This window comes from Pollachius pollachius, assembly GCF_949987615.1.
Source record: "Pollachius pollachius genome assembly, chromosome: 3".
In the NCBI taxonomy this organism is placed as follows: Eukaryota; Metazoa; Chordata; class Actinopteri; order Gadiformes; family Gadidae; genus Pollachius; species Pollachius pollachius.
The window spans coordinates 25,570,407-25,588,009 of record NC_136936.1 but is presented as its reverse complement, the minus strand read 5'-3'; the positions used below and the strand labels follow the sequence as shown (position 1 = coordinate 25,588,009).

The 17,603-nt window shown below is 44.9% G+C and overlaps 1 protein-coding gene across 1 annotated transcript in view; it reads right to left on the bottom strand.

The window, feature by feature from the left end:
• Positions 1 to 4: 4 nt before the first annotated feature.
• The window catches only part of prss59 (serine protease 59, putative), a gene marked incomplete at its 5' end in the record, with an annotated part of 33,766 nt that continues 16,167 nt past the window's right edge, over positions 5 to 17,603 (bottom strand). Inside the window, 7 exons of the mRNA XM_079732747.1 lie at positions 5 to 1,308; positions 1,983 to 2,185; positions 2,524 to 2,614; positions 3,372 to 3,573; positions 7,290 to 7,404; positions 8,637 to 8,772; positions 13,249 to 13,481. Coding sequence (XP_079588873.1) covers positions 1,199 to 1,308; positions 1,983 to 2,185; positions 2,524 to 2,614; positions 3,372 to 3,573; positions 7,290 to 7,404; positions 8,637 to 8,772; positions 13,249 to 13,481 — 1,090 coding nt within the window. The 3' untranslated portion in view covers positions 5 to 1,198. The remainder of the gene's footprint in view (positions 1,309 to 1,982; positions 2,186 to 2,523; positions 2,615 to 3,371; positions 3,574 to 7,289; positions 7,405 to 8,636; positions 8,773 to 13,248; positions 13,482 to 17,603) is intronic.

Genomic DNA, 17,603 nt, shown 5'->3' with positions numbered 1-17,603 from the left:
AACACACACAGAATCCCATTCACAAATATATACAAGTTTTAACAATACTTTGTTACACTTTTCTTGTTGAAGTTATTTATTTAGTTTAATTGATTATTGATGTTTTTTTTGTGTTTATTTTTCTTTCATTCCGTACATTGCACATACTGTACCACTGAAATCTTCAATATACGTTATAAAACAGCATCAACAGTGCACATGGGGTGAGTAGTGGTGTAAAATAACGTGATTCTGCCGTGGGAGCATTATTTGATAGAGGCGATTGTTCTACAGATCACACGCACCTTACGTCACGCTTGTGACGTAAGGTAGCATTTTCTGATGGGTAGCATGATTTGATAGACTCCGCTATCGAGTCGCACTACGGTAGCAAAATCTAGGGACAAGGGAGCAGAAATTGGCAGAACACCGGCGTATCCGGTGATCCGTGTGGACGGGGCCTGAGACAACCACGACAACGTGATCCCTTACAGCAGGGGCGTAGGATTGAGTCTAACATTGGGGGGGACACATATCGGAAACCTGACAGATTCGTTAATGGTTTGAAAAGAAATATGTCATAAATTAACTACACTGAAAAAATTCACAAATATATTTTATTCTAATAAAAAGATACATTTGTAAATGTAAAGGAAAACAAATTTTGAATGGCAGTAATGAACTGATAAATATCAAATCAATTCTTTAATTGCACGCTCAATCATCCAGTTTTTTAGAATAAGAAGTGGCGACAAGACGCTGTGTTGCGCTTTCAAAATAAAATAAAATACTTTTCTCCCCCGGTATAATTTCTAGGTGGGACAAATGCGCCTGTCTCCAATATTGGAGGGGACACGTCCCCTCCGTCCCCCCCGGTTCCTATTGCCTTGCCTTACATTTCCTCAATTTGAATCGTTATCGTCACTGAAAAGACGTTTAGGGTCGTTTCCTAACTCTGGACATTCTCTCCAGAGCTACTTCTCCATTCGCTTCAGTGCAAATGAGAACCTTTATGGAAAACTCACATTGAGACGCAAAAGATGGATAAAAATAGAACTCAAGGTTTAAACATTAAAATAAGCTGACCTGTTAATTCTGACACATAAGTGTGTCAGAATTAGAGTGCTTATTTTTCCAGGTACCATCAGCTCAGCAGTCTCAGGGTGAATGAAAATGTGTTTTTCTCATGGTTTTCATGGTTGGTCGGGGGACCTGTGGGTCACTGCTTCAGCCAATGATGGAGCAGCACACCGATATGGTCCCGGGCCTGAGCCAGTTGGGGGAGGTCCTGGCCTCTTGCTGGGTACATGTTGGCACAGTGGGCGGTCCCTGGCATCCAGTGTTTGAAACAGATTAGGGGGATAGAGAGGGGGGAAGGAGAGAGGAGAGAGAGGAGTGAAGAGGGGAGGGAGGAGAGAGATAGAGAGGCAGAAAGTGTAATTAGGTAGGGGAGAGATAGAGGGAGGGGAGAAGAGAGGGGAGAGATAGAAGGGGGGAGGAGAGAGGGGAGAGATAGAGAGGGGGGAGGAGAGAGGGGAGAGATAGAAGGGGGGAGGAGACAGGGGAGAGATAGAGACGGGGGAGGAGAGAATTTACCTTGAATTTAACTACACTTGTAGTAACTGTTGGTCTACAATTGTACTAATTTACTGCCTGTTTACAATTCCCAAATCTTTGCTGTTCCGTAAATGTAATATTCAACCCACACTGAGTGAGTGAATAAAACTCCCTCAAGACCACTTGGTCTAGTTTCTGCTTATAAAGTACATTTTGTATGAATGATAATGTGTCATTCCATTTGATAATCTCATTTAACTTCAATTGAAGTGGATTTTAAATAGAATGTTAAAAGTGCAATTAATCTTGAGTTAACTCACCAATACTATGCGATTTTTTTACATCCTGTAAAATCACTTTAAACATATTGATGATTGATGCAGGCCCTGATTGAGTATTATCCTGTTTCCTATATATAATTCATGCCCGGCTCCCGGTGTCTCTACCTTGGATGAGGATGGCTGGGAGCTCAGGGCTGATGTCCTGGGTGACCCCCAGGACATGCCAGGGGTCGATGGCCCCATTGGGGAACACTATTCTGCTGGTGCGGATGTTGTAGCCTCCGTAATACTCATTGGTCTGAGCCACGGCCTGGGCCAGGGTCTCTGCGCTGACATTGTAGAACTGGGCACACTGCTCCACGTGGTATCTGAGGAGGTCAGGGGCAGCTTTCAGGGCTCTGAGCACAGACAACTTGTCCTTTCTATTAGGAGTTAGGACTTGCAGCCCAAAGCTTTGAGGTCTGACCCCATAATGGCCTTTCTTGAGTTGTAGCTACAGAACTGATATCCTGGCCTACTGCCACCCTAGTGTTGTATTTTGATTATTTAGGGCTTCTTTAAGAAGAGCCTGAGCCTACCTTCTTCTTAAGAACTGCAATCCTTAACCTTATTGTAAATGTTTTTTCGATGTTCAGCCAACTGGCCACGATGTTGTCGGAGGGTAGAAACAGTTTAGAATACCAAAATGTGATGCAGACACACTCACGTGAGGGGGAAGCCTCCAAAGGGCTGGTTAGGGGAGTCGGTGCTCTGGTAGAATCCAAACTCAGTGCAGGTCTGGTACACCCACTGTCGCCCTGAGAGCGAACACACACACACACACACACACACACACACACACACACACACACACACACACACACACACACACACACACACACACACACACACACACACACACGCGCGTTGGAGAAGCCAGTTCATACTGGTCACATTTGTAACTTTCTCTGGGAATGTTTTACCATCTGCTCTTCCCGTCATGGTAAGATCTTTGTTTTGTGTCTGCTCATGACTCAGAGACTGACGTCATTCAGGGATGCAGCCGTGTCCCAGTAAGCACTGGAAGCGGTAATTCAATAAGTGCACAGTTTGACTTCTTAGTAAACAGGATAAGTCTTCCTGGACTCGAGGCCTGTTGAAAAGTGCTCAGTCATGTACACACACGCAGGCTCAGCCACGCCTCTGCTTTCAGGATGTGGTGCTCTAGATATAACCTGGGGGGAATTGAATCAACTGCTTAGTGAGAAGCGACTACATAGCTGCGCTAAATGGATTTCCTGCACGAAGGAAAGGTTTCAACAGGGTCTCAACCTTTTACACATCTATGGATTCAACGAGGTGAGAAGATGCAGCTGACCTCAATCACATCCTTGGGTAACCTGTTTCTTTGAGAAACCACTTTCTGTCTCAGACCCCTTGCAGACCCCACCGCATTCTCATCACTTACTTAAAACAATGCTGGGAACCGTAACCAAAGGAAATCACAATAAAGAGAGGCTACGGCTTTTCTTGGTTACTGAGGTTCAGTGCATAGTGAGTCACCACGTCACCCACCTCCCCCTGCGGCGGGACCGTCCCACGAAGTGTTGCGCATGTCCCTCCAGTAGCTGGGGTAGGTGGCGTCCAGGCACTTAATGGAGAAGGTGTCCATCATGAGCCGGGCCACGCTGGCGTAGCGGGAGTAAGGGTCCCCCAGAGAGGGGTCCGCCATCACGCTGCACAGCACCTTGATGGTAATGTTGGTGCCCACCACGCCCTGCAGTGCACAGCAAGAGACACAGATCACCAGGGGGCTAAGGGGCTACTCACGACTGTTCATGTCCACCTCTGGTGACACATATCGATAGCAAACCACACCATTTAGTTGAGAAGGTAAAATATTGCGCTCATACCCTAGCCTCATACCCGACTGGACCGCTCTCAATACACAACTTTTTCCACTAGGGATTTGCTGTAAATGCATTCTTGGAATGGGAGCATTTGGCAGTATTATATGGTTGTTTTTTCTGTCAAGCAATTCAGGTTCATTCATGTTCATACACTCACCGTATTAATATTTTCATTTATATTTATATTATATATATTCCTTTCATATTTAACAACAGACAATACTTTGCACTAATTATGTCCCTGCAGTGTTTACTTTTGCGCTATCACCACAGCACATATTCCTCCACCATAGCACCTTATCATCATGGTCAATGTAGAGAATCAGTCTTTATCAGGCCAAGCAATCACTCCAAATGCTCTGTACTCTTTACCCATTTAATTGAATGTATCTGTGAGTGTTTCAGATTCCTTTTATGTGTGTGAGATATGTGTGTGTATGTATAACTGTATGGCTAAAATATCCCTATGGGATGAATAAAGTATGTATGATGTATCGATCTATCTATCTATATATCTATCTACCATCACACCATCAACATTTCTGGATGGTTCCCAAAGTGGCACTTTTTTGGAATTGTTTGATGTTCTATTTTCCTGAATTTTGGATCCTCTTGAGACGCTCCTGGTTCGTAAAGACCCTCCCCCAAGCGCTGATTGGTCCTATCATGTACTCATGTTCATCTACTGAAAGCCCCTCCTCCAAGCACTGATTGGTCCTATCATGTATTATTTCTTGTTGTTAACTGAAAGCCCCTCCCCCAAGCGCTGATTGGTCCTATCATGGATTATTTATTTTTGTTAACTGAAAGCCCCTCCCTCAAGCGCTGATTGGTCCTATCATGGATTATTTCTTGTTGTTAACTGAAAGCCCCTCCCCCAAGCGCTGATTTGTCCTATCATGTATTCCTTCTGAAAGGTTTTAGAAAGGCTCGAGAGAGACCAGACCAGGATCTGTGGACGGAAACACAATGAACTTGCGAGTCCGAGGACGGTGTCATGGTACGGGGTAGAGGAATGTAGAGACTCCATCGTGGCACATAACGTGCCTCCACTGTGTGCCTATGGCCCTCAGGACTGAGCCCGCCGACGTCTCCTGCTCTTATGCGTGATGTGAATCACAATAGAAAACTAATTTCAAATGTGGTCCCTTCGATGAATGGGGATAAGAACAGGAAGACAAGAAGATGGAGTAAAACTGTCCAAAACATTCTCTATCAACCTGATTCCTTTCAACCTAGCCTGCTCATCAATGATCCAGTGTCCCTAAACATACTATTTACCAAGAAGGCTACAGACCAGCAAAACTAGCCAGCGGACCACCCCTCTCACCAGAATACAATGGGGGCTCTATCTATGGGGTCAGAACAGTCTCATTAATAATGAATGCACAGAGAAGGATTCACAAATGTATTTTGTGATTTATATATAATTAACTCTCTTCTCACAAATACGTTTCAATGCACACACAAATGGATATCGGTATGTATAAATGTAAAATAAATCCATAAACAAAAATAAGTTTCACAAACACATTTCTGATCCATACACAAATATGTCTTGTTTTAAATAAATGTAATATAAATCCATAAATATCTGAATTAAAAAAATATTTGCAATTTTCATCAAAAATGTATTTGGATGTTGTTACATTTATATACAAACTGTTAAATTTGAATTTACAAGACGCTTTTCATTTGTGAACTTGTTTGCATTTGTGTGTGAACTGGTCTGTATTTATATGTGGATTTTTGAGACTCTCCTGACGTGGCTGGATACACAAATGCATTTTTTTCAACAAGGAACTCTCTGTAGCCAATCAGATGCCTCCCTCGTTTTCAGCCAATCACATGACTGCAGTCCCGACCTCTGAAGGATAAGTCCAGCCTCCGAGCCTCCCGGTTGCCTCGGTCAAATGTCTATGGGAAATAACATGGGTTTTTTGAATGATCGTACATAACAATCTCTAGGGGGTGAAGAAGTAAAATCTGCGTCACGTTTTGAACTACACACTTTTTCCATCTAGTTCCGACTGGGTTTTGGGATTGTCTGTGCCGTTAAAATAGTAAACGATTAATAATGCTACTTTAACGGCACCGACAATCTAAAAACCCAGTCACTGCAGTCATGTGATTGGCTGAAAATGAGGGAGGCATCTGAATGGCTACAGAGAGTTCCTTGTTGAAAAAAATGCATTTGTGAATCCAGACACGTCAGGAGTCAAAAATCCACATATAAATACAGACCAGTTCCCACACAAATGCAAACAAGTTCACAAATGAAAAGCACCTTGTAAATTCAAGTTTAACAGTTTGTATATAGGGTATATAGATAAATGTAACAACATCCAAATACATTTTTGATGAAAATTGCAAATATTTTTTTAATTCAGATATTTATGGATTTATATTACATTTATTTAAAACAAGACACATTTGTGTGTGGATCATAAATGTGTTTGTGAAACTTATTTTTGTTTATGGATTTATTTTACATTTATACATACCGATATCCATTTGTGTGTGCATTGAAATGTATTTGTGAGAAGAGAGTAATTTATATATAAATCACAAAATACATTTGTGAATCCTTCTCTGTGCATTCATTATTAATGAGACTGTTCTGACCCCATATCTATCTGCTTCAAACATTCTACCTGAGCATATCCATGGCCCTACTTAATGAATGCATCAATCCTTTCATATCATGCAGGAGAGCGGTGTTTCCCTGCCCGTCCAAGTCAACAAAGCCTAATGTATTGCAATTGTACATTTACAGTATTTTCGGCAGCTATGTTCATCCAATATCCACGGAGCATGTTAATGGAGGTTTATTCTTTAGCAGTCTTCTGCATTTTTCTATCTTGTCTTCAATGGCCAGAGGATGGGCTTCCGCAGGAGGCCATCTCTGTGCAGTCCTGACGCTGGTACAAACCCCAGAGAACAGCAGCAGATGACTGCATGTCTGCACTGTGGTCCATACACCTACCATATACATACCTCTATGTATGCAAGCCAGCCAAACGCCCCTTGTGCTCGAAGACAACACAACAGCGTGTCAATAAAGTGTTGGCCTAATAGAAGGGAGTTAACGTTAAGACGTAGCCTGTGACCAAGACATGTTATGCCCACCGCTGAGCGTTGTGGGCAGCAGGGTGGGCCACGGGGGGGGGGGACTATATACTGGATGTTGCCAAATAGGTGGCAGTATCCCCTATCAATACAGCAACGGTGCCAAGATCACACACAGACACAACCTCTGAAGGGCCACGGCTGCTGACATGTCTCTGACGCTGAAGGGCAAAAGAGGGAGACCACTTTTGCATAGTTATTATTCCATTTTGGAATAGGTATTAAGGGGCTGATTTTGGGTGCAATTGAAGTTGGTAAAGTTTTGATCACTATGTATTTTTGTTGACATTCACATATAAGTTTCACATTCAGTTTATGTGGGAGGAATGCGTGATCAATCCATCTTCTCTATTTCATCAGTCCGACAATTGGAATGTAATAGTCCGAATTATTTTCGGTTCAGCCCAGTTTTGTCGAAAGGATTGTGAGTGCCTGGTGCCAGCGCCGTGCCCACCTCAAACTGGCGGTTGTCCTGGTTGTACTGCACCACGTCCATGAAGCTGCCCGCCAACGTCTCCAGGAAGTAGGCAGTGTCCATCTCTGTCTGCAGGCGCAGCGCGGAGCACAGGCTGGGGAGGAGGCAGAGCAGAGCGGGGTCGGCAGAGGAACACAGGAGGATAGGGCACAAGGTATACATGGAGATAAAAGGAAAACAAAATGGATTACAGGGGGAGGTCAGAGAAAAGGCGTGCAGGGAGGGAGGGAGGGAGGAAGGAAAGGGAACAGAAGCAGAAAAGGAGAAGAGGAAAGTTACATAATATATAAACAGGACACAGGAAGAAGGGAAACAAACACTTTGAATACCAGGGAGGTTTTATCCATGTCTTAAAATGTTTGATCCATTCACTTCTGCATCAAACAAGTTAGCCTTTCGAGGATATTATCCATTCTGTTTCATCTCTTAAAGTGGGAACAAAAAATATACATTAATAAATATGATACCAATTTATGCACAAAACACCCCAAGACGAATAGGACCGTTAGACAAGTGGCCTGGGATAAGAAGGAGTGTGTTTGTGCCTGCGTGCCTGCCTGCCCCCTGGTTATATAAAGTCATGTATTGATTTAAGAAGTGTGTGTGTGTATGTATATGTGGGTGTTTATATGTGTGTATATGTGTGTGTATGTGTGTGTGTGTGTGTGTGTGTGTGTGTGTGTGTGTGTGTGTGTGTGTGTGTGTGTGTGTGTGTGTGTGTGTGTGTGTGTGTGTGTGTGTGTTTGTGTGTGTCCTGTCTGAGGCCCTGCGGTTTGGGGACTGGACGTCCAGGACATTGCCCGTCTCTGTCTGCATGATGACACTTCCTTGTGTGCAGAGCGAGAGGCGCCAAATGAGGTTTGGTCGGCCCAGACCCAGAGCCTGGCCAGTATCTTGCCATGACATCATCAGCTCCTCGCTCTACCAGACCAAAATAATGACAGAGAATTTAGCGTCCTCACTCTATAATCTCACTGTTGACCTGGACGCCCCGAAAAACAGCAGGAATTAGCAGAAACCAACAAGATTGCAGTGTTGGTCTTGAACATCCTAGATTAATAAACTGTATGTTTACTGAACCAGCACCTCTTCCACATTAAGGTCCCCTTAATGCCCTGAGCCATCCACAAAGGGACTTTTAGGTCCCCTTAATGCCCTGAGCCATCCACAAAGGGACTTTAAGGTCCCCTTAGTGCCCTAAGCCATCCACAAAGGGACTTTAAGGTCCCCTTAATGCCCTGAGCAATCCACAAAGGGACATTAAGGTATCCTTAATGCCCCAGCATACTTAGACATCTAAGTCTTTGAAACATAGGGTCACAGTACTTGAAGTCTTTGGTGATGGCGTCGTGTGTCTTGGGGTCTTTGAGGCGCTCCATCAGGGTGTCTGATGCCTTCTTCACCAGCAGGGGGCACTCTGGGTCCTCAGAGGCCAGGGAACGCCACACCACTTCCAAATACTCTGCAAAAGAAAAGTAAAGGGGATTAGACATGGGTTGATGAGCTGAGGAACCAAAGAAAGGTACAAGGTTGTTCCACCAGCTAAGGGCGTTTGACTGCAGCCTGGTTAGCTGCTGTAGACCGGTCGACCCGGCCGTGCCTGGTCAGCTGCTGTAGACCGGTCTAGAGACCGGACCTGGTAAGCTGCTGTAGACCGGTCTAGAAACCAAACCTTGTTAGCTGCTGTAGACCGGTCTAGAGACCAGACCTAGTTAGCTGCTGTAGACCGGTCGACCCGGCCAGACCTGGTCAGCTGCTTTAGACCGGTCTAAAGACCAGACCTGGATAGCTGATGTACACCGGTCTAGAGACCAGACCTGGTAAGCTGCTGGAGGCCGGTCTAGACTACCAAGCAGGTCCAAGGCCTTAAAGGACCATCAAGGCCTTGTCCTCTGGATTGACGACATTGAGCCACTATTCCATCGTTAAGCCATGTCTGAACCATTCATCTGCATTTACTAGCTAATTAAATCCTCAATGGGGATACAACTTCGAGTGTGAGTGATTGAGAAAAAGAGAGAGGGATGACTTCAAAGTAGCCCTAGGGATGTGAGGAGGCAGCATAAGATAACATCAGTCATGATGAATGGCTGTTTTGCCTCCATTCCAGTCTGCGTACTTCCTGGGAAAAACATTTTCTGAAGCCAAACACAATATCGACCTGAAGCCCAACAAGCGAGCAGGAAGCTCATTAGAGGTTTGCATGGTCTGGGACTCTGGCCTCTGGCAGCGGAAGACCATGCTTGGGGAAAAGAAGGCAAGAGATCTTCTTCACAACATCCTTACACTAAACACATCAGACCTGGTTTGATGTGGCTGCATGTCAAGGATTTTTTGAACAACATTAAATTAAAAAATCATGACTCTTACAGAGTGTAAAATATTGATAATTTTGCCAAATGTTTCAATATGCTGTTGTACAAAAATAAATAATAAGCCCTGATTTACCCTCTATTTAGGTAGTAATGTTATCTCAGAAAATTAGTATTTTTCGGTTAAAATCTATATATATATATATATGTCACATCAGGAGGCACAACACAAGCACATCTTACGCAGGCCAAAATATATATTTTGTGGATACCACGTCAAATTTAAGCAAGACTTGTTTTTCACTCTGGGTCTTATTTGGTCATTGTTTGCCATAATAGGCCATAACACTTTTACAAGAACATTTTCCCTTGCACAAAAAAAGATTCTTCATGGCTGTGCCGAAATTGCAAAGATAGTTAAATGTGGAAATTCTAACAAACATACCTTTCTGTAAAAACGTTATTATATTATTAACTATATTACACATTAAAACAGTATTATTAACTATACTTGAGTTTTCGTGCGTGCATTGCGCACGCTCAACCTCTAGTTGTATTTAAACCCATAGCAATAAAATTGAAACCCCATTCAATAATGTAACAAATTCCTGAGCGCATAACATAATATAATAACATTTTGCCTATAATTTTACAACGGATAACATTCGTTCACCACAAATGACTCTTAAAAGCAGTGCCAACATTTAAATATTTTTTAACCATTCAGCAAACAAAAGGCAACAGGCTGATTATCATTTAGGGGGCCACTCAATGACATGCAGAAGCGTCATCAACACACCCACTGAAGTGGTGTGAGAAATACCGACTTTCTACTCCTCATTCACATATAAGGTAATTTACATTTCGTACAGAGAAAATGCTACCTCAGGGGTAGTATTATTCAGGAGATTTTCAGGGTACAATTGTCAGGATATGTTGTTCACACATACGGCCCATCAGGAGAATATCAGGACTTACGTGTGTCTGAAAGCAGCTAGTGTGTGAGCATTTGATTACATTATAAAATTTGTCAATTTATGGTAACAGGGGTAATTGTTCAATGGAAAGAGTAGTATACTATGCATGCAAATCAATATTCAATGAAAATCAATATAATAGCTTTTACTGTTATTTAGGGCTGAAAAGTGCATTGACATTTTAAAATGCAAAGTAAAAAAATAATAATCATCATTGAGATAAAACATCTCTTCCAGTGTCCTAACCAAAACAGGCAGCAGTAGTCTCACTCACACATAGCATACACACAAAACATAAGAAAAATTAAACAACTAAAACCGTCCGCAGGGGGGAGGGGGGGATATCAATATTGCAAGACATTTCGGGAGGCTCAAGGAGGAGGGTAATATTACATTTGAGAAACAAAGTGTAGTCTTGTGGTGGACTCTATAGACATAATTCACCATACTGTGCTATTGACATGTTTTCGTTCTGTGTTATAGGGACACTGTCTCTTTAAGATCACGTGACTTATGTGTTGATATGCCGGTCGGTGCGATGTTTGAATTTAACGGTTTTTATATGACAAAATGAACGACCCGCCGTTGCTTGTCGAGGTGAGAAATTGTCTCTTTCCTTCTTTTATCGCAATATATACAGTCTATAGACATAACGTGTTGAGGAGCCGTTATGTTTAAAAACATAACGTCTTACCTCGGCGAGTGTGTCGCTGCCTTTGTCTTGACGTGTGGTGTGTGCGCGAGTGTGTGTGTGCGTTCCGTGTATGTGTCGCTGCCTTTGTCTTGACGTGCGCGCGTGTGTGTGTTTCTGTGTATGTTTGTGCGCATGTGCTTGTGTGTATGCGGTGTGTATGTGCGTGCTTGCGGTGTATGTATGCGTTTGCGCGTGCGTGTGTGTGTGTGCGCGCGTGCGTGCGTGCGTGTTGCAGGCTGCTTGGCACATGGTCACATGACTAACTTGAGTAACTGGTGCGACAGGCCTGCTATTATAGTAGTAAGATTATACATTAAAACAGTATTATTAGCTATACATTATATTATTAACTATATGTTAAACAATATTATTAACAATATATTATATTATTAACTCTATTACACATTAAAACCATATTATTAACTATATATTATATTATCAACTCTATGACACGTTAAACAGTATTATTTACTATATATTATATTATTAAGTACACGTTAAACAGTATCATTAACTATATATTGTTAACTACACTTTAAACAGTATTATTAACTATATTGTATAATTAACTGTATTACATGTTAAACTGTATTATTAACGATATATTATTAACTCTATGAAACGTTAAACAGTATTATTAACTATATATAACATGGTATATACACACACAGGTAAAACTTGAAAAAATTGAATATTGTGCCAAAGTTAATTTATTTCAGTAATTCAACTTAAAAGGTAAAACTAATACATGATCTACACCCATTACATGGAAAGTGAGATATTTCAAGCCTTTATTTTTTATCATTTTGATGATTATGGCTTACAGCTTATGAAAACCCCAAATTCAAGATCTCAGAAAATTTGAATATTACATGAATTAAAAAAAGAAAGGATTTTAGATACAGAAATGTCGGCCCTCTGAAAAGTATAATCATGCATATGTAGTCAGTACTTGGTTTTGGCCCTTTCTGCATGAATTACTGCCTCAATTCGGCATGGCATGGATTCTATCAGCCTGTGGCACTGCTGAGGTGTTATGGAAGAACAGGATTCTTCAATAGCGGCCTTCAGCTCTTCTGCATTGTTTGGTCTCATGTCTCTCATCTTTCTCTTTTGGCAGTGTGGGCAGGTGCCAAGTCCTGCTTGAAAATAAAGTCAGCATCTCCATAAAGCTATTCTGCTGAAGGAAGCATGAAGTGCTCTAAAATGTCCTGGTAGATGGCTGCATTGACTCTGGACTTAATAAAGCACAGTGGACAAACAGCAGATGACATGGCTCCACAAATCAACACAGACTGTAACACTAGACTTCAAGCATCTTGGATTGTGTGCCTCTCCTTTCTTCTTCCAGACTCTGGGACCTTGGTTTCCAAACGAGATGCAAAATTTGCTCTCATCAGAAAAGTGGACGTTGGACCACAGAGCAACAGACCAGTTACTTTTTTCCTTCAGCCCAGGTAAGACACTTCTGACATTGTTTGCTGTTCAGGAGCGGCCTCACAAGAGGAATATTTCCTGAATCCGTCTGTGTGTGGTGGCTCTTGATGCAGTATATCCAGGCTCAGTCCACTCCTGAAGCTCCAGCAGTCTTCCCCATGATTGTGAATTCCACTAAACCAGACTGAGAGACCATCAGCAACCCTTTCCAGGTTTTTTGGATTCATTAGCTGATTAGAGTTTGACCCTCTGAGCCTACAACATTAAACCTTTTAACAATATTCAAATTTTCTGAGATTCTGAATTTTGGGTTTTCATAAGCTGTAAGCCACAATCATCAAAATTATAACAAATAAAGGCATGAATTATCTCACTTTGCATGTAACGAGTCTATATAATATATTTGTTTCACCTTTTAAGTTGAATTACTGAAATAACTAACTTTTGCACAATATTACATTTTATTTTTTTGTTATCATCTCATCAGTCCCATGGGAGCGCTGTTCTACGAGTCCTACCTGGGAAGTTAACGGTGGCGTGGACAGGTGCGCTGGTGGCCACAGAGGCGTGGACCAGGTGAGGGTACTTCAGCCGAAACCAGGCGGCAAGCGAGCCCGGGTACGAGCCCCCAAACGCCACCCACAGGCTCTTTGTCAGGCCCCGGGCGGTCCCCACGGCGGTGCGAAAGTGGGCCAGGTCGGCCAGGGCCTGGCGGCTGCTGAGGAAGGCCAGGTTCTCTGTGCTGAGGTCCCTGGTGGGAGATGAGCAGGAGGACAATGGTTACAACCCATCCATGCTTTGTATCTGTCCTGTAGTGGGTCCTTTTCTATTCTCCTCATCATTCCTTTTGACAGTGCAATGGCGCTATCTAGTGGTGAGTGCAAAGTGTATGAGGAGCATACAATTATTGATGATTTTCAAAAAATTACACAGAATTTTCATTCAAAGTAACAAACCGTTAAAATGTAAACTTGGATTTTTTAAAATATAACAAACCTATCAATTACAAGGCATATAAAGGCAGTGTTGCTGGTTTTCAGCCTAAAATTAAAGATACTGTATAAAAAAATAAGGAGTGATTATTTGTCGCCTAAAGCTATTGTACTTACCTTATGAGAGAGGAGGTCTTAATCTGCCCTATCTTAGATGGTACTAGATGGCTGCTCAACTAACCTTAGCAACATATTATTTCTGTACGACTGCACTTTCTTCCTGGGTATAGATCGAACAAGCATCAACGTCAGAACTACCACTAAGTTTATATCTATACTCAGCAGAAATTAAGAAATTGGAAAAACGTACCAAAAATCCTTTCCTTTAAAACACAATTTCAGTTATGTATGCTGCACACAAACATGTAAGTGACATGCCTGAATTATCTAGATGTACTCCTGTTTGGGGTAATGAACAGTTTCCACCTGGCAAAAAGGATGGAGGGTTTAGGCTATGGAATATGAAAGGCATACAGAAAATAATGGATCTATATGCAGATGGAGCTTTGATTTCTTTTGATCAATTATGTCAGAGATACCAAATCCCCCAAAAACTATTTTTCAAGTATTTACAATTAAAAAGCTACATGTCAACAAACATAAACAGATAATGGACCCACCCCCTTTATCAAAACTTGAGGAAGTATCACTTGCAAACTTTGGAAAAAAGGGCCATGTATCTAAATATTACATTATCTTAGTTACACATAGTACTGAATTAACACTAGATAAACTAAACGCTTGGAAATAGACATAAAAGAAGGTATAGATAAGATAGACTGGAATAAAGCTTGTTTAAAGAGGAGAGGTGGTGGATGGCGTATACCACCGATATCCACCAGCTGGCACGGGAGAACGTCCATTGCGCAACCGTAATCAGCACAATGGAGAACACCTGCGGCGGAGGAAGAAAAGTGCCAGGTACCAATGAAAGGCTGTGTTATGCTTTCTGAGGAGAGAGGAGCTGGAAGCACGGCATGACCTGGGAAACTGCAGGACCCGCATCGTCCAGTATGACAGCAGGATTTAACGGACGCTCGCCCAGTACTCACCTGGAGCACGCACACCCGGACGGCGTAAACAGACGCTGAATGCAACGCTGAATCGGATCGCCAGACGGGAACGATCCCCCGCATCTTGGGAGGAGACCGGCCGTTCCAGAAAGACAATTACTAATACACTCCCGTGGCTCACGGAGCCACCATTATTATTTTAGTTTATCCTCGTGTTGGGTGCAGTCCCACACGTTTCCGTTTACCATCGAATAATTGCCTCTTTTGGCTTAAAATGGTCCCTGACGTGTGGTACTTCAAGAGAGACAGAGACACTCAAAGGGCGGGTTGCCACATATGGTGGAGAACAGGCGATAAGTACTATGGCCATAGCCTCGCCGCCAGGGCCCAGCGCTTCCACGACAGGCGGTTTGAAGCCAGAGGTGCCGTACGGACTCAGATTTCCAACACGGCAGGCTTATCCGGAGGTGGCTCGCGGGCGATGAAGGACCCAGCGTCCTGGATAGGGTGCTGATAGATAACACCATCCATCAGCTCACGCTGGATGCCCGGAGAACCCTCAGCAACAACCACCCCGACACTGTGGCAAGCTGGTCCTGCAGCTGGAGAACTGGCAGGTCGCTCAACAGCTGAGATTCAGCATCGGGGCCCCATCGTGACCCGTCGAGACGCATAGGGACAGACGAGGACTGGATCCCTCTCAACGTCCACCCCCACGGAGGCCGCTGACCCTCTCTCAGGAACCCCGAGAGGATATAAGGTGTTTTAGCTGTGGACAGCAGGTCATCTAGCCCGCCAGTGTCCCAGAAGCTGGAATGTTTCCATGCCATCAGCCTTCGCCTACGAGGGACGGGAAGGACCGTGTCTCCTAACAACCTGTTGGGCTCATCAGAAGCCCAGGGCGCTAAATCTACCAGCACGGGTAGGAGATAAGGACACTCCTGGATACAGGCAGTGTTGTGACCCTCCTATGCCCCGACCTAGCTGAGGGAAGGCGGAGGGAGCCCTGGATGTCGCATGGGGACACCTGCATGTACGAGACATGCCACGGGGTCGTGCGGACCCCCCAAGGGGTGTTTATGGTACGGGACGGGATCGTGCCCAACCTCCTTGTACCCCTACTCATTGGGAGGGACTGCCCAATATTCCACCGGCTGTGGAACAAAGAACCGGGTCCCCGACCCCTTCGGTCCCGCCACAAACCCACAGTCGACCAGGCCGACCCACTTATGGTGCTCGGGTGACCCACTCATCCCCAGAACTCATCCCAAACTCATCCGGAGAGGGCGACGGGTCCGAGGGGGATGGCCCCACACCACCGGGCACCCCAGCCCACTCGACAGGAGGACCCCACCGAGCGCACTCTACGGGGCCTCCCCTAGACACCGTGGACACCATAATGGCCACCGAACAGACCAGCCCACCAGGAGGATCCGAGAGCTCCCCTCTCACTCCATTCCCGGATTTCTTCCCGACAAGGGGGGGGGGGGGGAATGGCCCGGACAGTTCACCAGCACCCAGCTACAGGACGATGACTTGAAGAAAGCCTGAAGCCACGTCCTCGCCCATGATGGCCAAGCGAGGGAATCAGTGACTAGCTTACCTCACCCTCACTTCAGCACCAAGGGCGGGCCTGCTGTATCGGGTAGTAGAGAGGGGGGGGGGGGGGGGGGGGGGGGGTGACCGAACAACTGGTGGTACCCCGCCCTTATGTTAGCAAAGTCCTGTTCATGATACACTGTTAGGGGCTCACCTAAGCATGGATAAAACCATGGACAGGATTTTAGACCACTTTTATTGGCCTGGGGTGAAGAGAGACGTCGTTCAGTACTGTCAGGTGTGCCCGGAATGCCAGCGCACTGCCCAAAGACCCTTGGTCCAAAACCCTCTAATCCCCATGCCTATTATTGAGGTACCATTCGACCGGTTAGCACTAGACATTGTTGGGCCTCTCCCAAAGACCAGCCGAGGTCATAGGTATATATTGGTATTGGTGGACTACGCCACCCGGTATCCTAAAGCCCTGCCCCTCCGCGCCGCCACCACTAAGGCTGTAGCTAAGGAGTTTATGCTTCTGTTCAGTCGGGTAGGGATAGCCAGGAAGTACTAACAGACAAGGGGTCCTGCTTCATGTCACGGGTAATGAAAGAGCTTCTTAGTCTTCTCCAGCGGAAACAGCTTCGAACCTTGGTGTACCACCCCCAGACAGACAGGCTCGTTGAATGGTTCAACAAGACACTCAAGCAAATGCTCAAGAAGGCCATGGAGACCGACAGGAAGAATTGGGACCAGCTCCTGCCCCATTTTCTCTTCGCAGTCTGTGAAGTACCCCAAGCCTCCACGTTTTTTTTTTTATTGTACGGTAAGAGACCAAGGGGACTCCTCGACCTCGCCAAAGAGGCGTGGGAGAGTCAGCCCTCCCCATATCGCACCATGGTGGACCACGTAGAGCAGGTGCGGAGCCACATGGCGCAGGCCTGGCCCATCGTCCGGGACCATCTCTGACAGGCCCAACAGGCCCAGGCACGGGTCTACAACCGGAGAGCCCAGCTGCGCATAATTCGGCCCGGGGACTTGGTCCTGGTCCTGATACCAACCGCGGAATGCAAATTCCTGGCCAAGGGGCAGGGGCCATACGAGGTGGTCGACAGGGTGGGAGAGGTGAACTACCAGGTACGGCAGCCCGGGAGACGCAAACCCACCCAGCTCTAGAATATCAACCTGCTGAAGCAGTGGCGGACCGGAACTTCCCCACCGGTACCGGCTCCCTTGGTTCTAGCCACCCGGCGCGGCATACCGGAGGTCCCCGCGGCATACCGGAGTTCCCCGCCTACCGGAGGTCCCCCCCATGACCTCAGCCCTGCCCAG